This window comes from Lithobates pipiens, unplaced genomic scaffold (genome assembly GCF_037356315.1).
Source record: "Lithobates pipiens isolate NorthernLeopardFrog02 unplaced genomic scaffold, aLitPip1_a1.2 Scaffold_8, whole genome shotgun sequence".
Classification (NCBI taxonomy): Eukaryota; Metazoa; Chordata; class Amphibia; order Anura; family Ranidae; genus Lithobates; species Lithobates pipiens.
Window position 1 is genome coordinate 5,000,469 of NW_027507903.1, and position 16,330 is coordinate 5,016,798.

Consider the following 16,330-nt stretch of genomic DNA (forward strand, 5'->3'; position numbering starts at 1 on the left):
TATATATATATACACATACACACACACACACACACACGCTTTTTTTTTTTATTTCTATATATATATATATATATAGAGATATAGATATAGAGAGAGATGGAGATATATATAAAAAAATTAAGTTGTTAAACCCAAGCACATGAGGGCCCCCCACATATACACATGTACAAACGTAAATGCACGTGTCTGGAGCACCTACGCATCAAACCGTTGATTGCAGTACACATGTTTGATATCACTGGAAAGAGAAATATTTCTAGCACCAGACCTTCTCCGTAACACTAAACTGATAACCTGTAGGGGGCTTTTAAAGCATTGCCGATAGAAAATCTAGAGTACTGAAGTTTGCTTCCATTTCAGGGGCGCTTTCAAATTTAAAGCGGAGCTCCACCCAAAAGGGGAAGCTCCACTTTTCTGCTCCCCCCACCCTTTCCGCTGCCACATTTGGCACCTTTTTAGGGGGTACCTGGTTTTAACAGGTACCTGCTCCCATTTCTGCCCGAGTTCGCCATGGCCACGCCAGAAGTTCGGCCTCCTTCCTCTGCAGACGGCCCATATACAGAGCGCAGCCCACGTCGCGCATGAGCAGTAGGGAACTGTCTGTGAAGCCGCAAAGCAGCACCTGAAAGCTTTTTGAAAAAAATGGTTCGGGTGAGGACACCGCTGGATGACTGGACAGGTAAGTGCACTAATATTAAAAGTCAGCAGCTACAGTATTTGTACCTGCTGACTTTTAATATATTTTTTTTTTTTTTTTTTTTCAGAAGGAGCCTGGAGCTCCTCTTTAAGGTTTGACATGTTGAGTATCTATTTACTCTTTACTCATCTTTTATATTTTACAAAAAAAATTGGTAATTTATTGCATTTTTATGCACTAAATTTTGTGTTTTCTATACCTTTGCGATAATGTGGTGTGCCATAAAAAAAATTGGAACTACCACTATTTTATTCTCCAAGGTGTCGTCTTTTAGAAAATATATCATGTTTGGGGGGGGGGGGTTATTGTTTGGGACAAGCTGACCCAAATGAGCCATTTCCATGACCATACTATGTGTCCCCTGTGTGCACTGTATCATAGGGTTGTATAATCGGCTACATCAAGTAACAGTGCTTAGTTCCTGCAGTACTGCGGGTGACTTCCTATCTGCAGATGTAACTAAGTAGTCGGCTTAGATGCTTCTCCGCCATTCAGGAGAAGCCTTGTATTTTTTTATCAACGAATCCAAGGCTTCCTTTGATTGGCTGAAGTGGAGAGGCGGACAGATGTCATCACAATTTCCATCTCCGCCAATCAGAGGAAGCCTTGTTCTCATTGATAAAAATACAAGGCTTCTCCTAAAGGATAGAGAAGCATTTGGCCCAACTATACTTTTTGTGCTGGTAGAAGACGGGAAGTCATCCGTACTGCCGCCCTAACACAGTGCTGCTTTAGTTAGCTGATTCCACTACAGAGCGCACAGCGACCGCATAGTTATTTCAAGGAAACCGTTTGTTTTGGCCAGCTTGGCCCATAGGAACTATTTAACTACTTAAGGACCAGCCGCCGTCGTTATACGTCGCTACATTGACGTTAAATACCGTAGTTATTGAACCAGCTAGCTGCCATAACCCCGTTATCTTTAAAAACTGCGGACTGTCCTCTGTAAGATAAAAGTGGTCTCAGCGGCATATATAATGTTTCAGCGTTCTAAGTAGTTTTTTTATCAAAAAACGGATTTAAACTTGTAAACACTGAGTCTGAAAAATAGGCCCGGTCCTTAAGTGGTTAAAGTCCAACATGAGCTGGATTTCTACTTTTTTAAATTGTGGGTTCCTCCAGCTGTTGTGAATATACCAGTTTCAGCATTCCCGGTGTACTGACATGTGAGGGTTTCACAGGACCTTGAGAAGCACAGGTTGCCCATGTTATATTCCATGCACTTTAGGCTGGTCAAATGTTACAGTCTGATTGTACAATCTATTTAAGATGAAGTAAGAATGATGTAGTGCCCATGCCCAGTCCGCTAGGTAAGGCCTACCAGACTGGATAGAAGGTGAATGAACTGTTTAGGTAACCATAACACAAAGGGGGAGAATTGCCAAAATTGGAGCACTCCAGAATCTGGCTTAGCTGTGCATAGTAACCAATCCGCTTCTAACTTCAGCTTGTCCCAATTTAACCACTCGCCGATTGTCCAACCGGGAAAATGTCATTACTTTGATGTTCAACTCAGGGGTGATGGCTGCAGCTATATGCCATAACCCCCGGTATTTTCTTTTCCCTGAGGCTCCAGTCTTTCAGATAAGAGTGAGCCCCACAATCGCTGAGCCCTGGAACCGACCAGCGCTGGCAGTTTTTTGCCATAGAGATGAGCGATGGCAAGATGGCCACCGCTCACCCACCTCTATGCCCTTGAAGGAGCAGAGTGACGTCATGGCGTCACTTGCGGTTCTCTGGGCATGTAAACATTATTATTATTATTATTATTATTAAATATATATTTTTTTCTTTAAGCAAAAGATAATTTTTTATTTTTATTTTTTGTTTTGATCCTTTTACTTTTAAGGGTAGAAGAGAGACGTGAGGTCTTTTGGACCCCAGATACTCTCCATAAAGAGTACCTGTTATGCTGCGTTGTTATTGCAAGGGATTTTTTTATTTTATTTTTTTAAGGCCTCCCGTTCCCACGTGCTCGTGTGCAGTAGTGAACGCATACGCAGGTCACGCCCACATATGTAAACGGTGTTCGAAGTTTAAAGCATGACATGTTGGGTATCTATTTACTCTATATAGTAAAGCTCACCTGTCGGTACTGTGAATATCTTCTAAACTTGCACTGTTTAGAAGATATTCCTGAGTGCATGCAGCCGGTGATGTCTCTGGTGCATGAGCTCCAAAGGTCCAGTTTACAGTGCCATACCTTCAGTGACCATGGCAGAAACAGTGGGTCTCGTACGCGTGTGCGGGAGTGGCGTCATCGCGCCCCCAGCCACTCATGTAGCCGGAGGCTGCGACCCTGGAAGGAAGACCAGTGGAAGATGTATACTAGCACATTATGACATTGCCTTGCCTTTAAAGAGGTTGTATAGTCTTTTTTTTTTTTATAACTTTTACCGACAGGTAAGCCTATAATAAGTCTTACCCGTAGGTAAAAAAAAAAAATCTAAACCTGTATGGTTTAGGAGATATTTCCCTTGCAGCGGCGCATGCGCACAGGGGATTCTCGGCTGAAAGTCCGGCAGACGCCGGACCCTGCCGGAAAGAAAACTCCTGCGCTCATGCGCGGGAGTGACGATATCGCGGCTCCGGCGCTGAGTGCCCACTCAGCACCGGAGTCACGACACGCCTAGGGAACATGTCAGCTCCCTCGGTGTGGATCGGGCGAGATGTCGGGGCCTCATTCTAAGGTAAGTATTTCATATTGAGCTCATTTATGACTTTTCCCTTGCAGGTCAGGAAAAAAAACCACAAAAAAAAACCATCAGCGGGGTTCCACCTGCTTTAAGTGGTTAAAGTGATTTGTAAAGGTTTTTTTTTTTCTTCTTAAAATAACAAACATGCTATACTTACTGGGTCTGTGCAAGGGTTTTGCACAGAACAGCTCCGATCCTCCTTTTCTGGGGTCCCCCGGCGGTGCTCCTGGCTCCTCCTCTTCGAGTGCCCCCCCCCCCCAGAGAGCCCCTTTCCATGGGGGCACTCGTGCGGGCGCTCTCCCGAGTCCTATTGCTGCCTCCATTGACACAGACAGCAGGACTCTGCCCCGCCTTCCAGCTCCCATGTAACTGGATTTGATTGACAGCAGTGAGAGCCAATGGCTCCTGCTGCTATCAGTCTATTCAATGAGGACCCAAGGCAGCTGCTGGAGCTGATGTGCTTTTCCTCGACGCTGTAACGATCGGGTTCAGGCAAGTAAAATGGGGGCTCTGGGGGGGGCTGCTGCAGCACAGGAATGCATAGAATGCATTAAGATGAAAAACCTCAAGACTTTACAACTCTTTAAGGCCGGGTTCACACCAGTGTGAATTGGATGTGTACTTTCCCACACCCAATTCGAACAGCAGGAGATTGTTGACCGGCTTTCTTTGGAGCCGGTTCTCGCATCTCTGCAGCGGCTGTGGTGCAAATTGCACAAGAGACCTGTGTGTCTTTTGGTCCGTTTTGGCCCAAAATTCTGTCTGAAATCGGACCTGAAGCGGTGAACGGAGCTGCACTGGACTCCTGCTGTGAGCCATGGAAGGGTGAACCCAGTCTCCAGCTTTGACAATAAAACCTGGAAGCTGATTGGTTACAATGCACAGCTGCATCAGATTCTGAGTGCTCCAGGTTTAGATAATCTCCCCCCAGTGGTTGATAGAGTTTAAATTTAATTGCACAGAGATTGTACAGTCGGATTGTAACATGTGGCCTTCTTTTAGTCTGTAAAACTTTATTACTACTGAATGAATTGGATGAAAAACAAAATGTGAATTGGTGTCTTCAGTTATTGGGGACTCTACGAAGGCTCTAGTGTTAGCTGATGTTCTGTTACTCCCTCTGTCTGTGGCTCACAGACTGGAGACTATATTGCACACATCTCCAGTCTGTTTGTGACTGAGGCTGCCCCCCTCACACAGAGGATGACTATGACGAGGACGTTCCACCGGGTGAGGAGGGCGAGGACGACGATGAAGAGGAGGAAGGAGAAGAGGAGGAAGTGAGCGGCGAGGAGGAGGTACAGCTTCTACAGTTTTTTCCTTGTTCCTTTGTTGAAGTGTATTTCTGTTGTCTTCTAGCATAACGGTTTAGAGATTTCATTGCAATGATATTGATGATGAGATTTGATTTTGTAGTGTGATTTAAAAAAAAAAAAAAAAACTCACTTTGCTTGATAATGTGGGCATAGCTGGAAATGCCGACATGGAGGCCTCTCTGCCAGATTATCTACAAGATTCAGCCCCATGGTATCTAAAGTCAGCCATAGATGGATTGATTCTGAGCCTGGGCCAGCCGAGGTTCGATCCATCTATGGGCAGGCTAGCTGTACTGAAGTCAATTCATCAACTTCAGTACGAGCCTGTCGGATTAATCAAATACGATTGTTGCCATTGGCTATAGCCTCCAGCAGTGATCCTTTTATTCTGCTTACTGGGAAGGCTCCCCGCTGGCAGAACACGATAGCATTACGGGAGGGATTCCACCATCCACACTCAACCCGTGGTTTCAGAAAAGAACATTGCATTAGCTATGGTTTGCCTAACCAAAATCAAAAAGTGGTTCTAAACTAGAAAGGTTTGTCACTTGAATGCATTCTCTGCATTGGGCCCGGTACACACTGGTGCGACATGTGCTCCGACTTTGAGAGCATCAAAAATCGCACCCAATTAAGTGCAATGGAACCGTTCTAATAGGAGCTACTTGAGTCGCTCCGACTTAGAAAAAGGTTCCTGCACTACTTTTGGTCCGACTTCGAACTTGCATTGACTTCTGTTAAAGAAGTCGTATGCAAGTCATGGCGAGGTCGCGCTGGGATTTCGGCTTCAAAGTCGCAGCAGTGTGAACCCGGCCTTAAGGTGACAGCACCCTGTTATCTTTCTTGGGGCCCCCGCTATCCTTAAAGTGGTTGAATAGTCAATTTTGGGACTTTTACCTACAGGAAAGCCTATAATAAGGTTTACCTGTAGGTAAAAAAAAATATCTCCTAAACCTGTACGGTTTAGGAGATATTCCCCTCGCAATGTGCCGCTGACTGCAGCGGCGGTTGCGCACAGGGTATTCTCGGCTGAAAGTCCGGCAGACGCCGGACCCTGCCGGAGAGAAATCTCCCGCGCACATGCGCGGGAGTGCCGATATGGCGGCTCCGGCCACTCTCTGCGCCGGAGCTGCGATACTCAGAAGAAACGCAGAGGGAACATGTCAGCTCCCTCGGCGTGGATTAGGCCAGATGTCGGGGCCTCGTTGTAAGGTAAGTATTTCATAATGAGCTAGTATGCGGGGCATACTAGCTCATTATGCCTTTTCCTTTGCAGGTGAGTAAAAATAAAATAAAAAATTCAGCGGTTCTACAACCGCTTTAAACACTCGCCTGCTTCTGTGTCTGGATCCAAGCACCACATCCCGACTCAGATGTGCACACACCACCTCATTACCACCTGGCTTGCTAAGGAGGCACCCGGAGTAGGAAGAAGGTGACTCCGCCAGTGGGGGACTGCCAGAAGAGCAGAAGATGCGCTTTCTGTTGAATGTTGTTGCACAGAGCAGGTAAGTACTACAACTTTCTAAATGTAAAAAAAAATTACTTTAGTATTAAAGAAGAATACCTGGGGCTACCCCAAATGTGCCACTGGCAAAAAAAAATGGAGAGTATTGGACTATCAAGGATTAGGCAGAAGGTATGATAAAATATAACAATTTATTGATAGAAAAAAACATGATTAAAATAAAGAAAAAAGACAAGTTACAAAAGGGGCTATATACAAGCAATGGTTCCAGTCGTTCATTTAAGAGATTTCAAAGGTTGATGATCCCCAAAGATCACAAGGGGCACCGGAATGTAGATCTTGACACGGTCCTACATGCTTCGCAGCATAGGCCGCTTCCTCAGGGGGAGTCAATCATTGTCATCCGAGAAAACCGATGGAACATGAAACAGCACAGTAGAGACACCCAAAAGAGTAGTCCCCCCCCCCCCCCCCCCCTCATGGTGGACACAGGAGACACTGGAGAGCTCTGAATTCTAAGGCCTCATGCACACGGACGTTTTTACAGCCACTTTTTTGAGCTTTTTTTGCAGCTTAAAAACTGCTGTCCATGTTAGTCTATGGCTTCATGCCCACCTAGGCGTTTTTGAGCTGCAAATGGCATAGGCGTTTTTAAGCTGTAAAAAAAACCCAGGACCAGTGCGTTCCGTGGCGTGGAGTTGGAGCTGTAAAAACGCGAATCGCGGGAAAACGCGCATAAACGCGCAACATATTTTCTTTGTTTTCTGAGTGCTATAGCCAAGAGATGTGTTTCTTAAAAAACGCTACTTAGCGCTAACGCTAAAAAACGCGCAAAAACGCCAATGCAAAACGCGGTAAAAATCATGTTTTTAACAACGATTTTTCCAGGCATCGGAGCTAGCTTTGCAGCCAGTTTTTTAAAACGTCCGTGTGCATGAGCACTAATGTGTGCAAAGGCTGAAGGCAATTTCATCTCATAGATATGCAGGTTTTTTTTTTTTTTTTTAATATGTTTTTTTTTTTTTTTCCAAGATGTTGCTTGCAGATGGGGACTATGTTAGGAGTCTCCCAAGGAAATCCGTCACAATGGACTTCCAGCCCCATATAGTGCCTTCAGCACCATTTACTCCGGGGAGCTTCTTTACTTTAGTGTCACAATTTTAGTTATTTGTGTTTTTACTCAAGAGATAAATGATTTGAGGAGTTGTACAATAAGACCTTAAAGTGGTTCTAAAGTCAAGAAGTTTTTTTTTTTTTTATCTTCATGCATTCTATGCATTTAAAGTGGTTGTAAACCCTTACAAACCAGATTAAGGCTTACCTGTAGGTCCAAGAAATATCTCCCAAACCTATACGGTTTAGGAGATATTTGCCCGAAGACGGGCACCGCTATCTTCGGCGCATGCACCGTAGACAGCGGCGCACAGGTGCACTGAGCGGGGCATCGTCGATGAAGGCAATGCCGCGAGTCTCGGCTCCCGTGCGCATGCGCGGGAGTGACGTCATCGCTGCTTCGGCGAATCACAGCGCCGGAGCAGCGAGACCCACGGAGACCCACCAAGAAGATGGATGCTCGGAACTACAGGGGACAGCGGTGACTTCGCTGGCTCCTGTGTCAGGTAAGTGACACATAATGGGGTAGTATGCGATGCATAGTAGTCCATTATGCTTTGCCTTTACAGGGAATGAAAGAGGAAGTAAACCCATCAGGGTTTACTTCCTCTTTAACATAAAAAGCCTTCTGTGTGTAGCAGCCCCCTAATACTTACCTGAGCCCCATCTCGATCCAGCCCTGTTGCACGAGAGCCTTGGTTGTCTGGGACTCTCCATCCTCATCGGCTGAGACAGCAGCTGTTGCCATTGGCTCCCTCTGCTGTGAATCAGTCAGTGAGTCAATGAGGAGGTGGTGGGGGGGGGGGGGGGCGAGCCCCAGGTCTGTGTCTGACTGGGTCACACAGAGCAGCGGCTCAGGTGCCCCCATAGCAAGCAGCTTGCTATGGGGGGCAGGAGGGAGGGGCCAGGAGCGCCGGCGGCGGGGGAACCTAGAAGAGGAGGCTGGGGGCTGCTCTGTGTAAAAACCATTACACAGAGCAGATAAGTATAACATGTTTGTTTGTTTTAAACATAAAAAGAAAACAAGACTTTCATAGCACCTTAAGTTTAAATGAGTTATTTAGGTTGCAAAAAGATTCAGTTCCATCAAGTGCACTCATGTCACCATAAACCTGTAAGTAAATGCCAAATACCCCCCTACAATTATTTCATGTTTAGATTTATTTTTACTTTTTATCTAGTAAATAGTAATAATAATACTATACAGTATTGACCAATATAATGTTCTAAATGTGATTAACGATTCTGTCTTCAGAATTTGCTGTATAGCATTCCTAGATCTCCATATTAGATCTCACACATTGTGTATTGTAGTAGTTTAGTTGCTGTTTATATTTTCTGTTATTATGTTTTTGTCTTTTTGATGGAGGGGGGGGGTGGGGGCCTTCAGAGGTTAATCTGTGTTTTGAGACGCACTTAAATCCGCCATTAATCTGCTTTTTGTTTTAAAGGAGGATGAGGAGGCTTCCAAAGAAGGGGAGGAGGATGAAGCTGAAGAGGATGGTATGTGATCAATCCCCTTTAATGCAGACGGCTTATGTTTGCAGTTTATAAACGCTGAAAGAAGGACTTTGCATCTCCAGCATAAATGCTGACAGTATGTTGATGCTGTATTATGGAATACACAGGTGTCGGGATATGGTGTCTGTTGCTGAGATGAAGCAATGGGATATCGGAAATTGCACATCATTTTATATATATATTTATATATATATATATATATATATATAATCCTACATACATTGCTCAGCATAAATTAGTACACCCCTTTTGAATAGTAAGATGTTAATGAACACAAGAACAATTTTACAAAATTTTGATAAAACAGAGTTTTATAGAACATTTTGTTTAGCTTATTACATGAAAGTAAGGTTAATAATAGAACTTCGATTACAAAATCTAAAAAATGAATACTAGGGCCGAAACAACTAATCGATTATGAAATTAATCGATTACTATTTTCATAATCGATTAATCGGCCACTAACATAATGGGGTTAGAAAAAAACTAAAAGTATCCCTTTATAGTACAAAAAGAGCAAATCGCTACTGTAAATATTACTTTCACTGTCCCATAGTAAAAAATTAACCCCTTACAGTGGCTATTATTTGCTCTTTTTGCACTAATTTTCGTTTTTTTTAACTACTGTTACTAAACATCTCAGGCCTGGGTCACACCTCTTTGTTTTTTGGTGCTTTTTGCAGAAACGCACTACAGTTCATTTACATGGTTTCCTATGGGACATGTTCACATCCATGATTTTTTTCAGCTGCTGCGTATTTGGAAAAGACGAGGACTTTTTTTTTTTTAACGCAAAATGGTGCTATTTTGCTTTTTTGGTTCAATATACTTCAATGGAGAAGCTGCAGAAAAGCATGCAATAATGCTTTTTTGCAGCAATTTATGCTTTTTTTAATCTGCCCAACAAATCTGGCCAAAAAATATGTTGAAATGCAGCAAAACTATTTTTTTTTTTTTTAAGGTTATTAACCGATTAATCGAAACAAATAATCGGCCAACTAATCGATTATGAAAATAATCGTTAGTTTCAGCCCTAATGAATACACCCCACAGCAAAAACTTCTCCTCCATCTAGTATTTTGTATGACCGTCATGATTTGTAAGGACCGCACCAAGTCTTCTAGGCATGGAATGAACGGCGACATATTGCAACATCAATCTTTTTCCATTCTTCAAGAAAGTCCTCTTTTAGAGCCTGGATGCTGGATGGGGAGTGATGCTTGTCTCTTCAGAATTCCCCGTAGGTGTTCCCTGATTGGGTTCAGATCAGGATACATATTTGGTCACTGAATCACTTTCACCCGGTTCTTCTTCAGAAATACAGCAGTGGCCTTAGACGTGAGTTTTGGATCATTACCATGTTGGAAAAGTGCAAGACGACCAAGGGCACGGAGTGACGGTAGCATCTTCTTTTTCAATATAGAGCAGTACATCTGTGAATTCATGACACCATCAATGAAATGCAGCTCCCTCAAACCAGCAGCACTCGTGCTGCCCCCATAGAAGGACACTGCCACCACCATGTTTCACAGTAGGCATCATGCATTTTTCTTTGTACTTCTAACCTTTGGACGCCATACAGTTTTGAAACCATCAGTTCCAAAAACATTTATCTTGGTGTCATCAATCTAGAGTACAGAGTCCCAGCAGTCTTCTTGTTTTTCAGCATGGGACCTGGCAAATTCTAGGCAGAATTTTTTTTTGTGCATGGGCTTTAGGAGAGGCTTCCTTCGTGGAGAACACCCATGCATGCCCTTCCTCCGCAGTGTATGGCGTATTGTGTCTCGGGGGAAACTATCGCCCCAGTTTGGCTTTCTACTTCTTTAGCTAACTGCAGTGTCCTTGCATGACGATTTTCTTCTACCCTTCTCATCAGGAGACGTGCCTATCGAGGTGATAACTTCCATGGACGTCTCTATGAGATGGTTGCAGTTGCATCTTTGTTACATTTTTGTATCACTCTTGCTCCAGTATTCTGACTGATAAGTAAAGCTTTGCTGATCTTCTTTTAGCCTTCATCTTTCTGGTGTAAAGAAATTATTCTTTTTCAGGCCTTGTACCATTTCTCTTCCATGTGGTGCCATTGCTGACCTCATGAAATGGGAGGGGTTTTCTTTAACCACTTGCCACCCAGACCAATTCTGACAAATCATAATTTTTATTTATTTTTTGCTAGAAAATTGCATAGAACCCCCAAACATTGTATATGTTTTTTTAGCAAATACCCTAGAGAATACAATGGCAGTCGTTACAACGTTTTATCTTGCATGGTATTTGCTCAGCAATTTTTCGAATGTGTGTTTTTTTTTTTTTTTAAATAGTTTTGTGCTTTAAAAATAAACAAAATGGTAAAGTTAGCCCAATTTTTTGCATAATGTGAAAGATGAAGTTACACTGAGTAAATAGATACTGAACATGTCACGCTTCAAAATTGCACACACTCGTGGAATGGCGCCAGACTTCGGTACTTAAAAATCCCAATAGGCAACGCTTTAATTTTATTTTTTTAATGGTTACATGTTTTGAGTTAGAGGAGGTCTAGGGCTAGAAATACAACATTTGCAGTGCTCTCTCACATGTGTGGATTGATCAGTTTTCATATGTGGGTGGATCTTACGTATGCGTTCGCTTCTGTGCACGGGGACAAGGGCGCTTTACAATTATTATTTTGTTTTGTTTTATTGTTTTACTATTTTATTTTATTTTTTTTTTCAGTTTGACACTTTTTTAAAAAAAATAAATACATTTTTGATCACTTTTATTCCATTACAAGGGATGTAAACATCTCTTGTAATAGGAATATGGCACGATTGGTCCTCCTTTTAAAGTGAGATATGGGGTCTTCCGGTCCCGGAAGTTGAGCAAAGAGATTTCCGGTGACCAGATGGTCCCTAGTCACCCCTATGACCTTTGGAGGCCAGGAAGCAACATTATGTCATAGGCCAGGCCGGCAAAGTACCGTATATACTCGAGTATAGGCCAACCCGAATATAAGCCGAGGCCCCCAATTTACCCCAAAAAAACTGGGAAACTTATTGACTCGTGTATAAGCCGAGGGTGAGACATGCCTGTCCATCCCTGTGTGTCCGTCCATCCCTGTGTGTGTGTCCATCCATCCCTGTGTGTCCGTCCATCCCTGTGTGTCCGTCCATCCCTGTGTGTGTGTCCGTCCATCCCTGTGTGTGTGTCCGTCCATCCCTGTGTGTGTGTCCGTCCATCCCTGTGTGTGTGTCCGTCCATCCCTGTGTGTGTGTGTCCGTCCATCCCTGTGTGTGTGTGTCCGTCCATCCCTGTGTGTGTGTGTCCGTCCATCCCTGTGTGTGTGTGTCCGTCCATCCCTGTGTGTGTGTCCGTCCATCCCTGTGTGTGTGTGTCCGTCCATCCCTGTGTGTGTGTGTCCGTCCATCCCTGTGTGTGTGTGTCCGTCCATCCCTGTGTGTGTGTGTCCGTCCATCCCTGTGTGTGTGTGTCCGTCCATCCCTGTGTGTGTGTGTCCGTCCATCCCTGTGTGTGTGTCCGTCCATCCCTGTGTGTGTGTCCGTCCATCCCTGTGTGTGTGTGTCCGTCCATCCCTGTGTGTGTGTGTCCGTCCATCCCTGTGTGTGTGTGTCCGTCCATCCCTGTGTGTGTGTGTCCGTCCATCCCTGTGTGTGTGTGTGTGTCCGTCCATCCCTGTGTGTGTGTGTGTGTCCGTCCATCCCTGTGTGTGTGTGTCCGTCCATCCCTGTGTGTGTGTGTCCGTCCATCCCTGTGTGTGTGTGTCCGTCCATCCCTGTGTGTGTGTGTCCGTCCATCCCTGTGTGTGTGTGTCCGTCCATCCCTGTGTGTGCAGCCTTGTGTGTCCAGCCTACCTGTGTCCCGAGCCTGCGTCCCGAGCCTGCGTCCCGAGCCTGTGTGCTTCTGCCATGCCAGGATCGCCGCTCTTCTCGTCTGACAGACTGCGTCGGCGCCTCGGCGGCCATTCCACTGTTCAAAAGCCGCGCCTCCGTCTGTGATAGGCGGAACACTCAATTTCCCAGCAGTCTGTGTTCCGCCTATCACGGACATCCTCTCATCCTTGTCCGTAGTATGAGGATGAGCGGATGTCCGTGATAGGCGGACCACTGACTGCTGGGAAATTGAGTGTTCCGCCTATCGCAGACAGGGAGGCGCGGCTTTTGAATAGTAGAATGGCTGCCGTCTGCTCGACACGCTGATCAGGTAGGCAGACGGCGATGACTCGAGTATAAGCCGAGGGGGGCACTTTCAGCCTCAAAAAAGAGGCTGAAAATCTCGGCTTATACTCGAGTATATACGGTAAACCTTACTGTTGTTTTTAATAAAAAAAAAGTGTTTGAAAAATTGCTGTGCAAATACCATGTGACGTAAAAAGTTGCAACAACCACCATTTTATTCCCTAATGTCTCTGTATAATGTTTGGGGGCCCTGAATAGTTTTCGAGCAAAAATATTATGATTTTTACATGTAGGAGAGAAGTGTCCGAATAGACCTGGTATGGAAGTGGTTAAAGTAGTTGTATACCCGTTTTTAATTTTTACCTACAGGTAAGTCTATAATAAAACCTGTACGGTTTAGGATATATTCACTTTGCATGCAGCCACTGACGTCAGCGGCTCATACGCTGTGAAGGTCTGGCAGACGCTGCCGGGAAGAAGACTCCCGCGCGCACGCACCGGAGTGATGTCATCACGGCTCCGGCCACTTACAGCGCTGGAGCCGCGAACGAAGAAGACGCACCGAGGGCAAAATATCAGCACCCTCGGCATGGACCGGCCTTCGATACGGGGACCTCGTTCTAAGGTAAGTATTTCATAATGAGCTAGTATGCAATGCATACTATCTCATTATGCCTTTGTCTTACAAGGTGTTTTTTTTTTTTTTTTTTACATATTTTATCTTCTTTCTACGGGTATACAACTGTTTTTAAGTAACACCCTTTTATAATCACCTGTCTGCTGGACACCTATTTAATGAATAATTGGACTCGCCTGTAGTTGAATTCTTGTTAATTTTGTTGTCTAACATTTAGCTTTGCTCCGAAGACTTTCATTGGGGTGTATTCATTTTTGCAACATGGCCTTGAATAAATTTGTTAGGAAAAATACATTTTTTTGTGTGTGCAAATTAACAAATCTTGGTTGCAATCAATGGGCCCGCATTTGTGGGAGGATTTTGTAGTATAGTGTCCTATAGAAAATGTTGATTCTGAAAGAAATGGTTCTCTGACAAATCTGTTGGGCTCTACTCATTTATGCTGAGCACCGTGTGTGTATATGTGTGTGTGTGTATTTTATATATATATATATTATGATAAATATATGCAAGTGAAGGACCTGTGATGTGATTTCGTTTTTTTTTTTTCTGTAAGCAATGTATGTAGGTTTCAAAGTTTTTAATTTCTTTCTTCTATGTGTAAGCAGGAAAAGGACAAAAGAGAAAACGGGACCTTGAGGACGAAGGAGAGGAGGAAGACTGAGCAGCCATTAGAAAAGGACAAAGTACAGGAGGAATGAGCCTCGTCACTTAGTGGAGAACTGAACCCCAAGACCCAATCAGAAAATTCTGTTGTAATTTTGTTTTACTTTTCATTGACCCTACTCCTTTTTATTTCCTGTTTTTTGTAAGGTCGCTGTGTGCTGAACAGACACCGAGCAAGGAGAATCGTGCTTAGTATTTCTACTACCGCTCTTCTTCAATTTTATTTTTTAAATTATTTTTAAAGATAAAAATTTTGTGTTTTTTGCACAGGCCCTCGTACAATCCAAGACATGCAGTCTTTCTAAAGCCCGTTTTTTTTTCTAATGTGTCTAGTTTTTTTCTTTTTGGATGTGTTTTTGACTTTGGTTACCCTTTACTGATTCCTAAAGGAAAGTCTTAAAGCGGAAATTCGTTTTTTAACATTTTTTTTCCTGCAGCTCAATGTCGGTGAGTTAATCCTTCAGTCCTAGAAGCCAGGTGATTGGGTAGAAGAGTATGATGCAGCGATTGTACCATCTCCCCTGTCTCCTGTTAACTTAACACCAGCATCTCACCCCCCCCCCCCCCCGCCCCCCGTTATTAAACATAATCCAGTTGTTAGGAATACAAATTCTCAAATCCTATTTAGAGTGTTAGATGTGTGCAAAAAAATAATAATTATCAGGCTGTTGTCTTGTTATATTATGTGGGCGAAACGCGTAATGTCATGGAGATTCCAATCGCGTAGCGGGTGATATATGAGCAGGTTGTTTTAGTTAGAGCTATGGAATTGGTTTTCGGACTTTACATTAGAAAATCGGGTGCACGATTTTTTTTTTTTTGTATGTGCATCAGATGTAGTGGGGGGTTTGCTAGTATATCCTATCCAGTGATCTGTGTTCATACACCTCTAGATACATTACATAGAAAGCAGTGTGGTGGAATAGCTAGTGAACCCACAGGACCAGTTAGTAAATATGGATCATGTAGCTTGGCAGTAGAGTCCATTACATTTTAGAAAATTTAAGTGAGTGATGATTTTTTTTTTTTTTCCTTTTTTTAATCATGGTTTCCTTTAGTCAAGTTTATGTTGTTATCAATTTCATTACTAGGCAGAAGGATTTCTGTAATGATCTCATTATAGATGCACTCATTTCATTGATCATGATCAGATATTTTTTTTTTTTTTCATGCACCGTCAGGTTTTTTTTGTTTTTTAGGCACAAACCGCAAAGTGTGGTAGCATACAGCAACCAATTGGAATTCGTCTTTTAACAATCAAACATTTAGCAAATAGAAATCTGATTGGTTTGGTAATGGTTACTACACTGTACATTAGGACTGCTCTTGGCACTGCTTCACTGAACTGGTGTGCATGCAGCACTCTTCTAGGGCTTTGGAAGCAGCGCATTCAGTGCAATATAAAAAGAAGAGAACGTAGCTATGTCCTCTCTGACCTTGTAACTTTGCACAGGCTTTATGCAGACCTAATATATTGATGTTTTAGGGAATTACAATAACACTGGAACCTCAAATCCTGATTGAGTATCCCAGAATGCGCTGTGATGACATGAGGATGAGGTTTGTAAAGGGGAGAATATGACACAGGTTATAGCAGGATTAGACAGCAATGGTGTAATTGAAGAAACAAGTTCTTTTCAAGCGGCGTTCCAGGAATTCAGCCACTTTGCAATATAGTGCAGGCACACTATAGGTTAAGTACAAAGCGTTGCGTGACATCACCTGAACTTATCTCTAATATTTAAAGAGGACCTATTTCTCTGCTTACCTCCAAGCGATGTGTGCCGTGTTTGGATACTCGCCCAGCCCCCCGATCCAGCTTTGTCCTGCTGACAGTCTGTCAACAAGATACCTCTTGGTCCCACGCCACCATCTTTCTTCTGACATTATCAAAAGGTCTGCCAGCTCTTCCTGGTTCAGCCAGCGGGGCCTTGCAATGACACGCTGCTCCTTCTCACTCACCCTGACGTGGAATACACTAATGCTTAGGGTTATGTGAGAGGATAAATGAGGCTCTCCTCTGCTGCCCATTCAGAGAAGC

At 43.7% G+C, this 16,330-nt stretch overlaps 2 protein-coding genes across 4 annotated transcripts in view; one reads left to right on the top strand and one right to left on the bottom strand.

Moving 5' to 3' along the window:
- The window catches only part of PAQR5 (progestin and adipoQ receptor family member 5), a 617,270-nt gene that overhangs the window by 425,764 nt on the left and 175,176 nt on the right, over positions 1-16,330 (bottom strand). The gene's annotated exons all lie outside the window — the stretch shown is intronic.
- The window catches only part of ANP32A (acidic nuclear phosphoprotein 32 family member A), a 43,200-nt gene that overhangs the window by 25,686 nt on the left and 1,184 nt on the right, over positions 1-16,330 (top strand). The window contains exons 5-7 of one of the 3 annotated variants that reach the window (XM_077470702.1): positions 4,594-4,691; positions 8,742-8,793; positions 14,229-16,330. The exon at positions 14,229-16,330 is cut by the window's right edge and continues 1,184 nt beyond it. In XM_077470702.1, coding sequence (XP_077326828.1) covers positions 4,594-4,691; positions 8,742-8,793; positions 14,229-14,287 — 209 coding nt within the window. In that variant the 3' untranslated portion in view covers positions 14,288-16,330. Of the gene's footprint in view, positions 1-4,530; positions 4,692-8,741; positions 8,794-14,228 lie in introns of those variants that run through there. The other 2 variants (XM_077470703.1, XM_077470704.1) reach the window with 2 other exon arrangements.